At 34.8% G+C, this 15280-nt stretch overlaps 1 protein-coding gene across 1 annotated transcript; it reads right to left on the bottom strand.

Moving 5' to 3' along the window:
* Positions 1-5432: 5432 nt before the first annotated feature.
* Positions 5433-7667, bottom strand: LOC126588371 (EPIDERMAL PATTERNING FACTOR-like protein 6). The gene is made up of 3 exons (XM_050253459.1): positions 6952-7667; positions 6801-6844; positions 5433-5930 (listed from the first exon to the last, which is right to left on the bottom strand). The coding sequence occupies exons 1-3, from the start codon at positions 7055-7057 to the stop codon at positions 5697-5699; spliced, it is 384 nt and encodes a 127-aa protein (XP_050109416.1). The 5' UTR covers positions 7058-7667; the 3' UTR covers positions 5433-5696.
* Between the last annotated feature and the right edge of the window lie 7613 nt (positions 7668-15280).

Below are 15280 nucleotides of genomic sequence, written 5' to 3'. Positions count from 1 at the left end.
AGAATCTCAACTGTTTTCAATAACATTACTGGCAAACTAACAATCAACATCGACGTCAATTGGACGGTGTGTATACAGAGAGCATAAATTTTGTTAAACAGTTGATTACACACCGTCAACATGTATATACGTATTCGTCATATTCCCACATAGAGGAACCTTTGATGTTTGACAAATCAAAGGTTGCTAGATTTATGAACCATATGGATTATATATGTAACACTTCTTTCTAGAATATATTGCCGGTTAGTTATTAGATTTGTGAACTATATGGATTATCATATATGTAACACTTCTTTCCAGAATTTATTGCCCGTTAAGTATTAGAGTTTATTGTAGTTTTCTTTATACATAGGAGTTTTGTATTCGTTTATTTTTGTTAAGTCTAGCAAGATATATATACAGTCTTAGGGCTTATGTTGCCGTTTTAGCGAATTTGTATGGTTTCTAATTCCGTAAGGAGGAATCATAAGCTATCCTAAATGAAGTGGAAGAAAACTTCTTACCTGTTATGGAGCAGGGGCAAAAAATCTTAAAGTCGCCCTCATTGTGCAACTCTTTTCATATTTCTGTTTAAAATTAAACTAGGTCTGCCATTCTTGTTACCATCAGTTAAAACTTGCTGAGTACAATTCTCGGGCGTGTTTACGTATCCGTAATCGGAATGAGAATGTGAAATTGAATTTCGATTACGGAGTACTCCAGTGTTTACTAAACATAGAGGAACCAAAAAAGCAGTGGGGCCCACACAAAATTTGGAATTCAATTCCTTATATTGGTGGAATTGGATCCCCTAGATATAGGTGGTAATCCAATTCCTGATTGTTTGGGTAATCGGAATGACACTTTTGTTCCTTTTATGCCCTCACTTATTTTTTATATTTCCAAGACTATCATTTATAAACCAATTACAGTATATAAAATATTTGATTTGGGACAAAGGTATTTTAGTAATCATACTGGTTTATATTCTGATTCTACTGAATTAGTAAACAGTTTTATGGAATTCTATTTCGATTCTAGAACATTTAAGTAAACAGCTTCAACAGGAATCCGATTCTGACCTCTCCTCATTCCAACTTCTTCTCAATTCAATTCCTCATATTTTCATTATCGTTACATAAACACGTCATCAATATCTTTTTGTTCCCTCCACTTCCCTCTCATTTTATTTGAACGGTCACAATTAAGTCATGTCAACTCTTGTGATAACTTTTTTAGAAAGAGAGACAAAATGAAGAGTGTGAGATGAGAGGAGCTTCTCTCGAGGAGAGGAAAGAGCAGGGAAATAGAGGGACAAAATCTTGGACAAGGATTGTCTGCCCTCCCACTTTCCGTGTCTTCCTGTTTTGTGTGGTCACGGTTAAGTCACGTCAACATTTTATATTGTTTTTTTATAGAGATAATAAAACAAAAATGAATAGTAATATAAAGTGTTGACATGGCTTAACCGTAACTACACAAACAGAAGGGTATGGGAGGGCACGAGAAGTGAGAGGGCGGACAATTTTTGTCCCAAAATCTTACCCGTGGCAAGTTGGCAACATTGCACACAATAATTAATTGATTAGACTGTTTGTTAATGTTGGACGCGAAGGCTGTTCTATCATATGACACAATAGCTAATTTATTAAGACTTTTTCTAGAGTTTGCCGGTAAATAATGACATAGTGCACAGATGGTTACATTGAGGCTTTGAGTATAGTCCAAAATTTCGAATATCAATATAGAAATTTGGCCAATAATGAAAACATATATTCAATGACAAACAAAAACTGACATTTTTTAGGTAAAGTGCTACATCAATAATCTTACCAAACAGTTTTTTTACTCAAGAGCAGCATATTAAATGATAATTGTAAGACCAACCATATATATATGAAGGGGTCAATTACTTGGGACCTAAAGAAATGATGAATGGCCAATGGCCAAGGTTGGAATTTGAATGAATGGCCAAGCTAAGGTTGGAATTTGAGTTGTTCCAAATTTGTTAGTCTGGCTAGGTAATAACAACCGTACCAAACAAATATGTCACTAGCAAATTATAAAACACAATATTTTGGAGAATAATAATGTTCACCAACCACTCGTTCGTCTTTACTTCCAAGTTGTTGCAGACTCACAAATATAATTTACATATCTTCCAGAAAACTAATGTAACAATTGACGACTAATCTTGAAGCATTATTATATAAGCTTTTGGCCATGCCTTGGTAGGTGGTGGGAGCAAGTACAAAGAGGAGTTTAGGAGCATCTGTTAGACCATCTCCAACCCTGGGCTAAAAGCCAAATTACCCCCCAAATTACCCCCCCAAACACTCTCCAATCCATGCTAAAATTTTAGGCTAAATGCCAAATGCTATTTCTGGGCCAAATACCCCCCAGCTTTCCTCCCGGGCTAAATGCGAAATGTTTATCAGAATTTAAATTTTTTTAGATCAAAATGTTCATAAAATTAATTTACAATAATCTACATTTTTTTTAAATTGATTTAAGAAAAAAATTTAGGCTAATTTCATTCTTTAATAATTCCGGGCTAAAATTTTAGGGTAGAAGGATTGGAGCAGAAAAGATGTTTCTGGGCTAAAAGCTAAATTTTCCGGGCTAAAAAATTTGGCTTTTAGCCCAAGGGTTGGAGATGGTCTTAGGGGGCAGAGGCTTCAATCATACTCCAAAACCAATGATGATCACTTATCATTACATAATGCGATTTTTTATAAATTTTTTGTTACCTTATGTTTTTTGTACAATATTAATATTTTATATTGTTTGCATGAGAATTAACGTTAAATTATGAGGTGACAGAATCTCCATACAGAGTCCCACTTAGAGAGAATCACCCTAACATTTCCTATGCATTAATATAATAATTTTGATTATATATTAACCCTGGTATTATAAATAAGTCTTTAATTAAATAAACTGAATTTGGTGACATCGGTTTACAAATTTAGCACCTAATTTCATAAATGTCACTTTTTCTAAAATCTTTCAAAAATAACATAAAACCCACTTAAATAGACTTAAATACCCTCAAAATTAAAACCAAATAAACATAAGAATGTAGTTGGTAATGTAATGAAAAAATTCTGAATTGTGGCCTCTTCTAACTACATAGTTTTTCAATGAGGAAAAATAGTCAATGGCAGATGGATTGAGATATGAGGTTAGCAATCCTTCTTATATACGCATTTGATAAGGAAGATAACTTTTGGCAGCTGTACGGTGTTTTTCTACGTACCCAATGCAGATGATTGCCCTAGTCTGCTTCTAGCTAGTGAGGTAGATTAATTTACAGAACATAAATATTCATTGTTTCAAAACTTCCTTGTAAAAATTTTGGATAATTTATTCATGCTTATCTTTGCTTCTACTCCATATCTGTTATAGGTGGAGCTTTCAGAACTGCAGGATCCCAATCTTGCTTCAACTATGAGAGAACAGCAACACCGAGCCTTGGAATTTTGGGGAAAAAATTGGGTATTAATCAGCCTGTATATCTTGTTATCATTATGTAGAAAAAAAAAATTGATTACCATTTGTTTTAACACCTTTTTGCACTGAGTATGGCACAAACACGATGCATTGGCATGCAAACTAGAATTGGTGCGCTTGTTCATGATGCAAATATGCTCATGGAGCAAATGGAGAAACAACAATTCATCCCAGGCATCATGAATGTCAGGAATACACAATGACTGCAATCTTGAATCCCCACTTTCTTGAATTTCTTCTATGGATGTGAATTTTGAGGGTATTTAGGTCCATTCACGTGAGTTTTTTGTTATATTTGAAAGTTTTTATAAAAAAATCACATTTATGAAATTTGATGTTAAATTTTGGCTATTAATGATAATTACTCCCTTAGCATTATCCTAAAGTTAAGTAGAACTTGATATTGAGCTCACAAAATAAAATTAGACAAAGCCCATAATGACCTTTTGTGACAAGAAAAGCCCACAATGTTCTTACTTGAAATTAGATGCCTTCCTTCACTGATGATAAGTTAGACATTTAATGTAATGTTGACTTCGTTAAGAAGTCTAATTGACGAGGGTGAGATAATAAGTTAGAATTGAAATACGTTTATGGTTCAATTCTCTCCATTATTAATGTATAGGCAGGCAACGTATGTATGCAACATCTATTTCACAATCAAATTCATTTGTTATATGCTAATGGCATGATCAACTATTACGAAAAGGAATGTAGTGGCAAAAGCTTCAAGTTAGACAATGTGCACAATTGCTAATAGCTGTTTGATTTAGCGGCACATAATTTCTGCTTCTATAAAAGACGTCACGAGTTCAAACAATAATTGTTGATTCATAGAAAACAGATTACACGTTTTCTTTCGTATTCTTATAGTACTTGATGGCAAGATTCTAAAGATACTAGGTGTTAGTTGGGCGGTGGGTTGGGGCCTAGTGCCTAGGCGGCTAGATGGGAACTAGACGGGGGCCTATGTGGACTAGGCGGATTTAAGTAAACTTATTACATATTGTATCAATAAGTGCCTATTTATACTTAAAAAAACACGTAAGTTTTTTTTTTTTGAAACAAACACATAATTATATTGAGATACATAAATTGCACAATAAAATGACATATATATATATATACATATATAAAGTATTACAATATATTGAAAACATGAAGAACAAACATATAATAAGTGTTAATTCCAGTATTCAACAAGTCTATTACATTTTATTGAAAAAATAAAATGCAAAATGAAAGTTATCGATTTTCTGTCTAAGTGGGAGTCGCGACCTAGGCGGGTTTACGCGGCTAGGTGGACGCCTAGGAAGGCTAGGCAGACTCTAAAGCGGGTCTAGGCTCCCTTTCTTAGTTTATAAATGTCTAAGGACTAATCGGGACGGTGACCAGCCGTCTAGAGTCCAGGCGGCACTAGGCGGTAATTTTTAAAACAATGTTTGATGGGGAACCAGTTTTCAAATTGTATGCGAGGCGGAGCCTGTTTCGTTGTTCACTATTTGTCAATGTCTCTACCCAAAAAGAAAAAGGCCAATTACTTTCTTCGTTCTTTATGGATTAGGTTGAGATTGTCCTATGTTATTGTGAAGAGAGAGAGAGAGAGAGAGAGAGAGATATATATATATATATATATATATATATATATATGTGTGTGTGTGTGTGTGTGTATTATCGATGAGTCTACAACAATCATTGTGTGATCAGAGTCAAGTGAGGCAGAGGAGGGAGGGCGAGACAGTGAACCGGCCGGTGGCATGTGAGTTTCTCTTCCTAACTTATCGGGATATATAAGAATCTTTCCAAGCGTAGAGAACCTCGACGATTTCAGGTGCTACTATTTCCTAGCTTAGCTAGTTCCATGATTATCCAGTTGGCCCTAAAAAAAAGGTGTGGGGGGAGGAATGAGTTCATATTAGTAGTCGTTGACAAGAAGGTTTACAGGGAAGGAAACAACCATTCAATTACTATGAACATAAATTTCCAAATATTTAACACAATATATATTCTCCATACTGATCATATATAACTCTCCGTTAACGTGTATATATATTTCTACAGAAATTTAAGTCCTGTAAATATGCTTTTTTCTGACTAAATAAGCATATGATTAGCTAGAAAAGTAGATAGCTAGACTTTTGTGACACTAACACAAACAAAATAAATATCATAAAGCATATGATGATCATATTCATTTATTTTCACGGCATGTACAACTTGTTGCCACATTTGCACCTCCAAGCCTCCGGGTAGTACTCCGCCATCACCGGCGTCCCAGGTGGCACAAACACGTGAACCGGCTTGCAAGGGGTGCACCTGCCGCACTTGGATGTGCACCGAGGGGGCGACGATCCAGGTCCACTCAAGTACCTCCTAACCAAGCTCAAAGTCATCATCCTCTGCTCCCTCATTTTGTCGCTGTGCTTCCCAAATTCCTGCACCACTTCAGTTAGTTAATCTCCCCAAAATTAGCAATTATATATAACACAATTATCCACCAACCCCTCTGCGCACACAGTTTGCTAACGTCTGCTGACTTGTCAACATACATCCTTAGTGCTAAAGTGCGCCTACCAATGCTAATGTTCGCCGGCCCCCATAACAATTTTTAGCTCACGGGAGTACACTATACAACATGGTTTGAGCGGGTAGGGCGCTGAGCACAGCAGGCGCAAGTTACCAAGATGCAGTAGAATTTTTAGAAGACGACAATATGAACAACAAAAGCCTTTTCTTTTGCTTCTGAAAAGCCGAATAAAAATAGGTGTCCTCCAAGCCCAAAGCTATGTGCTAAACTACGCCTGTGGTGCTGTTCTTAATTAGGCAGGCTGAGCCGTACTACAAGACCATTTGTCTTAGTATGGACCAGGCCCGGTAAACAGCAGCAGGACCACCCTGTCCTTCAGTCAGTGTGTGCTACTTATCAAAGCACCATGGTGGCTGGTGGATTGATCAGTAATAACAATAATAATATGGTTCTATTTTTGTCTTTTCAATTTCATACATGCATATGCAGTCTATATCAAAAACCCAGCTTGGGTCAAAGTTAGTCAAAGCTACTAGAGACTTGCTGTAAGGTCATAATATGTGATGATTGATGTGATTGATGTGGAGAACAATAAATAACATAAGAAAGAAGCATTAGTGCTCATTGAATGTTGAAGTATCAGATAAGGTAGAGATTTTGGCACTCCTGGTTAGTGATCTATATTTAAATTCCGGCACTTCGTAAGTGCCAGCAGGAAGCTAAAGGAGTGTTAAAATCACGGTCCATAAAAGATGATAGGTATAGTGGAACTACCTACCTGAAAATATGAATCCAGTTTGCCCGTGAAGGCACAGTTGTTATCTGCATTTTAGAAACAAGTAGATAATTAAATTCGGTTTAAATGACTATTAATTCAGTGAAAATTTCAATTTTTTTTTTTTCTAAAATAAAAAACATAAAAAATTCACCTGGACAGGTAGTGGAAGTGGAGCTGATGGTGGTGAAAAGTGCATAAATTGAGAAAATGCCGATGGTGGTGAACCTTATTAGTCTGTGAAGTCTTTTCAACTCCATGGACAGCAAGATGGAAGCTCAAGAAACCCACCAATGGCAGAAGAAAACAGCAACTTTATCTGATATTTTCTGGGCTCTCTCTCTCTCACTCTCTCTCTCTCTGGCTATATTTCTCTCTGGGACCTTTTTCAGATTAACTAGGTTCCCTTGTTGCAACTGTCAGCTCAGCCCTTAAGTGAGGGTGGTTGTGTGGGAGGTTGAAAAAGAGGGATGGTATATTTAAGCAAGTTTGAGAGAGAGAGAGGGAGGAAAAAGAAAGTGTGAATCTAAGAGGGCCGTCACATCCTAAGCATTGCCATGTTTGGTTGTTTGATACTCTTGCAGGCTTTTTTCTACTGTCTTTCAACAATTCCCAAACCCAGAAATGTAAAAACAACTATTGCTCTGCTACCTTCTACACCTCCTCCTTTTTTCCACAATCCACAATCCACAATCCACTCTCCTCTTTTTCCTTTTTTTCCCTCAGCCAACTCTTACTCACTCCCCCACCCTTCTTTAACTATATCTTCTTTGTTTTTTATTCTCTGCCATCTCTTTCCACTTCTTAAATTTTTAGCACCAAACTTCTATCTCTTAGTGAGATAGTGTATCTCATGCATTGAATGAATAAAAGGTTAAATATGTGTCCAGAGACACATTAATTAGGAATTTAACAGTCAAATTTCAGTGTATTATACACCGATGCATATTAAAAAATCTCTTCACACGTATCGTTGCATTAGATATATATATATATATTTATTATCACAAGAACTATACTTTTTTTTTGCTCCCACAAGAACTTTACTTGGGTCCTAACTACTTAGGACCCTATATCTATGATTAGGTTGAAAACAATTAAATAATTTGTTATTAATTTGTTTTTAAAGCCGGTATAAAATGTGTTGTATTAGTATTAACTCGTACTATTGGATAAGGGTGTGCGGTCCAGACTCGTCAGTACCAAAATAATTACATTATTAAATAAGATAGCTCTTAAATTAAGTATATTATCATTTTTGTTTCAATTGGACTGTGAATTGAATGAGTTACTTATTTAAAATTCGATGTAGTTGATAGAATATCAATGGAGACTTTGAATATGATGATAATCTGATCTGACTTAATTGATAATGTAAGTATGTTTAGGTCATGGGGGGTAGTTATTTTATATTCGTTGGGGATTCTCTAGTAAGTTTACTTTTCTTATTAAAAAATGTGATATCCATGTTGGCATAGAGGGGATTTTTTTTTTAACAAACGATATTATCTACATTAAAAAGAAGGAGATGGGCTTAGACTCACAATGGACTACCAATAATGTAATTCAAATTCGCCTTTAACGAGAATAAGACTTAAGTCCTCTCACTTACAAGTGAAGAGAAATACCATTGATTTGTATTTTTTTTCCTTTGCCTTTCGGTTGAATATTGCAAAATATACTACTGAATATTAGTTAAAAAACACTTTAAGAATCATCTTAGAAACAAACCTATCAGAGGTTAAATATCTAATACAACAATAGTCAGGTGAAATAATATATAGTTGAGTGTATGAGTATTTGTTTTTCTTTCTGTAACAGTACTTTTTACTACGAAATCTGCTTTGATCGACAAACTTATTTGTATAGAGTCGTGTATAGTAAATTGGCAACTTGTAAAAATCGGGGAAGCATTATTATGCACCAACCATCTTTCAAGGCTTAGATGCGTTTGTTCAATTCACAACTCCCTTTTTACCCTGTTTGCTTTGGATTTTTGGGAAAAACAAGTACACACTGCCTGTAACATGCAGCAGTGGACCTTTGGGGATGAAAGGAAAGCATTTTCTTTCTGGTCTATGGTGAGATTAAACTGTTAGCATCTAATCAAACTGCCGTGAAACAATCCCCAAGCCGTTAATATGTGACACTTCGGGCACAAGAGGATGGGATGTCATGGCAATATGCCACAGAATCTGACCATCAAATTGGCTGGCCACTCCACTGGACCCACCTAAGCAATGAAAACTTCGAGATTCGCGAAGCAATCAGGTGTGGACAAATTGTCCAAACAAATCAGCAAGAAAATGGTGGGTTTGGTGATGGGTTTGGAAATGCCCGATGTAGGGCATGGATAATTGACAGTTTACTTGTTCTTTCACATGGCTTATAACTTTCTACTTCTCTTATTTACTTGTTCTTTCACATGGCTTATAACTTTCTACTTCTCTTATTCAGTTCAAGATTTTCTGAATGTTCTACTCTAAATATTAATCTATGTGTAGTTTCATTTCTTAGTGGTTTCTTTCTTTAAGATCAATAGCAATCCTAATCTTTGGCCGTTAAGCGCCCTAATGTAACCTCCGATTATTTTATAAAAAAAATCATTGACAAGACGTACATAATCTTTCTATCCATGATTAATATTCCTAGTGTCAATACACAACTTTTTCTTGAATTAACAAAAAAAAAAATTAATAAAAACATTAACAATGAAGCAAGACTTTGTTTAATGGATATCTTTAAACCATTGTTCAATTTTCATAAAATGCACATATAATCTCTAATTTTACCTAACCCTGTTGTGTTACCTTAGAGGTTCTATTTTACATGATAGGGTTTTCTCATGTCATCTTCCTATATAGCTAAATCTCCGAGAACGAATCAATTTAAGAGCCAAATTATTGATATGGAGTGCATTAGAAGGAAAATGTTTGAGTACTCCCTACGTATATGGACTCATTCCTTCTTCTTTCATGTTTCTAATGAATAAATATGTGTATACATATTGTTGAGAAAAGTTGAAGTTTCATCTCATAAAATCAATTGGCTATATAGGGAGTCCAACTTAATTACTTATAAGCACACGCAAAGTCTCTCATTTCCCAATGTGGGATTAACTCTCAACACGTTCCTTCACGTGTGGTGTTTTCAAGCCTAACATGTGGACAATACAAATTAAGTGATGTGGAACACGTGTAGCCTTTAGGCTTTCATACAAGAGACAACCTAATTATACCATGAGGAAAATTGATGTTCCACATAAAATCAATTGGCTATAGAGGGAGTAGCTAGTCCAACTACTTATACGCATATGCAATATCTCACTCTTCCCCGATAATTCAAGAATTAACTCTGAACAATTGTGATTAACATATAAGTAGGAATGAATCTTTCGTTGTGCATTATAATTAGAGAATGTTAACTGTAGCAGAAAAGGTAAACCTCTTTAAATACATTACTTAAAAGGGTAGTGTTATCCACACACTCATTTTTACTTCTCATAAGCTCTTTTTAATTTCGGACTTGAACAAGAAATAACATGGATATAAAAATAATAGTAAAATAAAACATGAATGGGGAAATTAAAGTTACTTTTGCTTATCCATGAGACATTACAAAGAAATAATTGCAGCATTATGAAGTAATAGCTTTCGCTAAATTTGATCATTTACTCTATCAGGAAAAAAAGATAAATTTGCTATTTGCTAGCTAAATCCTTCATCTCACGCTTACGGAATTAATGATAGAATAAGCTTATGTACTCTTGGAAGAGATGGTGAAATGACAGACCTCTGTGTTTTTCTTTTTCCTAACATGAATTGACAACAGACAACGACATAAATCATGAACAAATTATTCAACATATAACCTAATCATCTGCAGCCCGCCTTGCACTCTTACCATACTATCCTTCCATCTGAAAGCATTTACATTTCTAACGTATCACTTGGCTAGGTGAGATGAAAAAATGCCAAGAGGGCAAATGGGTCCGGAATTATAATCACATTAGGGTTTTGCAAGGTTCTAAAAAACGCTAGGCGCTAGTCCGGCGGCGGGCTGGGGCCTAGCGTCTAGACGGCTAGGCGGGCGCCTAGGCGGACTAGAAGGATTTAAGTAAATCTATTGTATTTCGTGTAAATAAGTGTCTGTTTATACTTAAAATATATATAATTTCATTGTAAACTAGAAAATAAAATGACATATATATTATGAAGTATTGGAACATAGTGAAAATATGAGGACCAAACATATAATATGTGTTTATTTAAGTGTTCAATAAGTCTCTTATAATTTATTGGAAACAATAAAATGTAAAAGGAAAATTATCTATTTTCTATTTAAGTGAGTTGCAACCTAGGCAGGTGTATATGTGGGTTTGGGCGGGCTAGGTGGGTGCCTAGGCGGTTTGGGCAAGTGCCTCAACAAGTCTAGGCGTCATTTCTTAATTTTCAAACACCTAGGCATTAATCACGATAAAACAGTGGGGTTTTGAAACACGATAAAAGTGAATATATTATTGCGCCATGAAGTAAAGACACAGAAAAACCAAATGTACAGAAACACATGTTCGACTTAATTACTCGTATCGTCCCTAGCAATGAATAAGTTGTTTGGAGCAAGCGTGGGCATTTGGGAAAAGTGCAGATGTGGAGAAAAGGAAACTAACTTATTGCAAGTCTCTGCAAATATTGCAAACCTGTTCTTGTTTCCATGCTTTTGTTTCTGCTCGATAGGGTTCTGATGCCCCTTGCTTTCCTCCTGGCCTTCCTCTTTGCTAATAGAAACCAAGTCCAGAGAGTCGTTGTCTCACATGTATATATGTGTGTGTATTATACATCTCTACAGATGTCGACCCACTTAGCCAGACGTGAACATTTCAATCTTGAATTAAATTTGACCGTTGTCCCACCAAAGCTAGGTTTAGAGTTTGATAGAGGTGTGGGAAATGCATTAGGTTAAATGAGGGTGGGACTCTCTTTTGAACAAAGCTGACAACTCTATATTTTGATTTTGATTTTGACAGATGGGGCTCTCTTTTGATCTGATGATCATAAATAATTGTTTGTGATAGCTGTGGCTGCCTTTCTCATATCAGGGACACTTTAGCGGCTATATAAGATATTTGGTCAGGATTCGATCCTATTGTGTGGTATGTATCATACACATACATTACCAAAATTGTAAGGGTTCACTTCTAAGATATGTTTTCATACATACTTTAGTAAAGTAATTAAGCTCCTCAATTTATTACGTGGCTGATTTACAAAATTTTATGATTATGATTATGATTAGAACCGTTCATATTATAAATTGCATATTTTTAAGATCATCTCTACAAAAAAAATAAAAAATTACATATGAGATCGTTTAGTCATCGAACCATAAAAAAATAGGAAAACTAATGAAAAATGGCTTGAAAACTTTAAGTTTTAATGATAAGGACAAAATAAAGAGTAAAGTGAATAGTACCAGGATTGACTTTTTTGTGTAAACATGTGGTTTTTTGTTAAAGTGAACAATATCGGTTGCTTTTCGTTAAAGTTCCCTAAAAAAATAGATGGATGGATATGGTAAAAGAATGATGACCTATTTATCTATTTGTTACAGTTAATTGACTAAACAATCTTATTTTTAATTGATTTTTTTTTTTGGTAGAGATGATCTTTACAGAGTATCTTGAGGAGTAACTCCTCCTTAATCTTAAAAAAAAAAAAATTTACATATGAGATCGTTTAGTCATCGAACAATAAAAAAAAATAGATGGATGGATATGGTAACAGAATGATTACCTGTTTATCTATTTGTTACAATTAATTGACTAAACAATGATAAAAAGCTTCGTGTCCACAATGGTAAAGGTATCAACTATCGACTTCTTAGAAGAAGTTGTGCTTAGGACAATTTCCCAACATACAATCGTGTGACTATTAATTGTTGATGCAATCTCATCCGTATATGCATGTAAAGCCCATATTGCATTGCATCAACTGTTGAGAATTGTCAGATCTTGTTGTGCATGGACGAATGCTTAGAAATTCTCTTTAGATTAACCCAACAACAAATAGGACTTTGAAATTAATGGATATTATTCTTACTCCCTTTATGCACTCCAATACACTGTAGAAGAGTGCAAAATATAATTGCATTTCGGATATTTTTTGTTTGTACTCTCAGCTCCATACAAATTTACAGGGTTGAGGGTTCCATATTTATTTTCTTCTATGTGTTATGTCTCCTCTTCTTGATCCAAACGGTTCATGATATTAGATTGAAAAAAGCTGTACACCATCTTGTCTATTAGAAAACAGGACCTTTAAGGTCTGCCAAGACATATAACTACTACTTTTTATGGAAATATAATTCATTATCATATAAAATAAAATAAAGAGGTACATAGAATGGTCCAAATACAAAGCGAAACACCAAGAAATAATATGGACCAGCCAAACAACAAAATAAAGGGACTAAAACAAGGAAATACGCCCAAAACAGAACAAACCCTAGAAACCCTAACTACTCATTCACCGCAAGAAACGCAGCCAAGCTAAATCAGATGTAACTCAAACAAACTAGTTTTTTTACCATGCTTGTAGTTTGAATTCAAACATGCCATACTTGTCCATTCTTATAGTTGTTTGTGGAAACAATTAAACTACAATCTTTTCATAAGTTTCTTCTACTCTTTTGGAGGAGTAGTGCTTGTAACATTAAAATTATATCAAACGGACAAGGTTTTATATGTCATATATAACTTATATGTGTCTTTCTCACATCTCAGACATATTGGTCACATACAACTTCTTTTAGTTAAGTACACTGATTTGGTTGAGAGCAAGGATACAAGCGATAAGCGCAAATGAACTAGGTTTTATGTTTCACGCCCATAATAATCCCATTGCAAGATTGAAACACTTTACTCTCCCTTATCTTATAATTTTGTTCCAGTAATATACTGTCATGAGAACTATTAATTATTTATGAGCATATGTGAAAACAGCAAGAAGAAACAAATTAAGGGGACAATAACATGTAGAATTTAATATGGTAGCAAAGATTTGGGGTTGGTATTGTCACTGTTTTCATGTAGTATAACAGTATTACAAGTGGGACTGGGATCAATATATTTGCGATTTAAAAAACGGTCCCCCATTCTTCTTCCTCAATTTGAATGTCGTTTTCACGATCTTGGCTCCATGCAAAGTCTCTCAGTATTAAACTTTTCAGGTTTTTGTGTTTGCTTGTGTCTCTCCCTATCTTTTTAATATTGGACTCACTTCTTGTCCCTTATAAGCTTGCATATTACCAACTCATCTGTTCAGATAGATTCTTCACGTGATTATGCTTTCCAGTTCACCCCATATCAACAAGGCAACTGCTCTTCCAGTTACATTCTGCACTTTGACAGTTTCTGAAACAATAAGCCCTTCGTTCTATTAAGTTTGGTTTCCCCAACGCCTTGCCTTAGGGTTAACTAGAAGGGAAGCTGAGATTTTTCATATTTGTACCATATCTAGTATCAAATGAGAGTTTTCACTTTTAATATCTTCGATATTTTTTATTGTAAAATTCAATACATAATAATAAGTAGTTAAGTTAGAACATATCGGTAATATTAGAGATAAGAACCATGTTTGGAACTATAAAATTTCGCATGTAACTTGTACTTCCTTTATGGAAATCCAGAATTAGGAAAAGCGTATTGATTGCGGCTTTTTTGGGTTTTTCCTTTTTAAATGTGGGAGCATTTTTGCTCACCACCATAAACTATGGTGTATGCTCACCATACACCTAATCAATTGACACGTGTCATTTCACTTAATCTTGGTTAATTTTTTTCAAAATTGAAAAACTAACATTTAATGTGAAAGTTAACTAGAGTTAAGTGAAATGACATGTGTCAATTAATTAGGTGTATGGTGAGCATACACCATAGTTTATGGTGGTGAGCAAAAATGCACTCTTTAAATGTCCAACCTAGTGCGCGTACTCAACATTAATTTAACTATTAGAGATTTTTTATACACTATGTGATATTACTATTCTAAAAAAAAAACTATAATATGTAACAGCCATTTATGAAGAGTGTTCCGGCGCACGTAAAAATTTCTCTCTACACACGAGTCCATTTCCCTAAACGCCTGTGACATGTCCATCGTGTCTTATATTTTAGTTGGGGTAATGCTTTGAGAGGTCAAATTTAAAGGCTACGTTTACAAATTAAATAATATGTCATAAATAAAAATAAACACATCAATCATCAACTGTCATATATTTTAATTTTCAAAACTTTATGTATAAATTTAATTTCTCTATCGTTACTTTTTCGGTTGCGATCCCACATTCCACAGCATGTATTTCAACGGTACAGATTCAAACTGGAAATCCCAAACCAGCAGTAAAATTACAGAGCAGATCTCGGGATGCGCGTCGACGCTCTGAGTCCCTCTGAGTCTCTGACATAGACGTTAAAAGAAACTCGC

Source organism: Malus sylvestris, chromosome 11, assembly GCF_916048215.2.
Source record: "Malus sylvestris chromosome 11, drMalSylv7.2, whole genome shotgun sequence".
NCBI classification, from domain to species: Eukaryota; Viridiplantae; Streptophyta; class Magnoliopsida; order Rosales; family Rosaceae; genus Malus; species Malus sylvestris.
Note: the sequence above shows the minus strand (reverse complement) of the source record. Positions and strands in the feature narration are given on the sequence as shown.

Coding starts and splice junctions, on each gene's coding strand:
- LOC126588371 (XM_050253459.1), bottom strand. CDS start 7,057: ATGGAGTTGAAAAGACTTCACAGACTAATAAGGTTCACCACCATCGGC. Junction 6,845..6,951: donor CACTTCCACTACCTGTCCAG/GTGAATTTTTTA, acceptor TCTAAAATGCAG/ATAACAACTGTGCCTTCACG. Junction 5,931..6,800: donor AACTGGATTCATATTTTCAG/GTAGGTAGTTCC, acceptor GAAGTGGTGCAG/GAATTTGGGAAGCACAGCGA.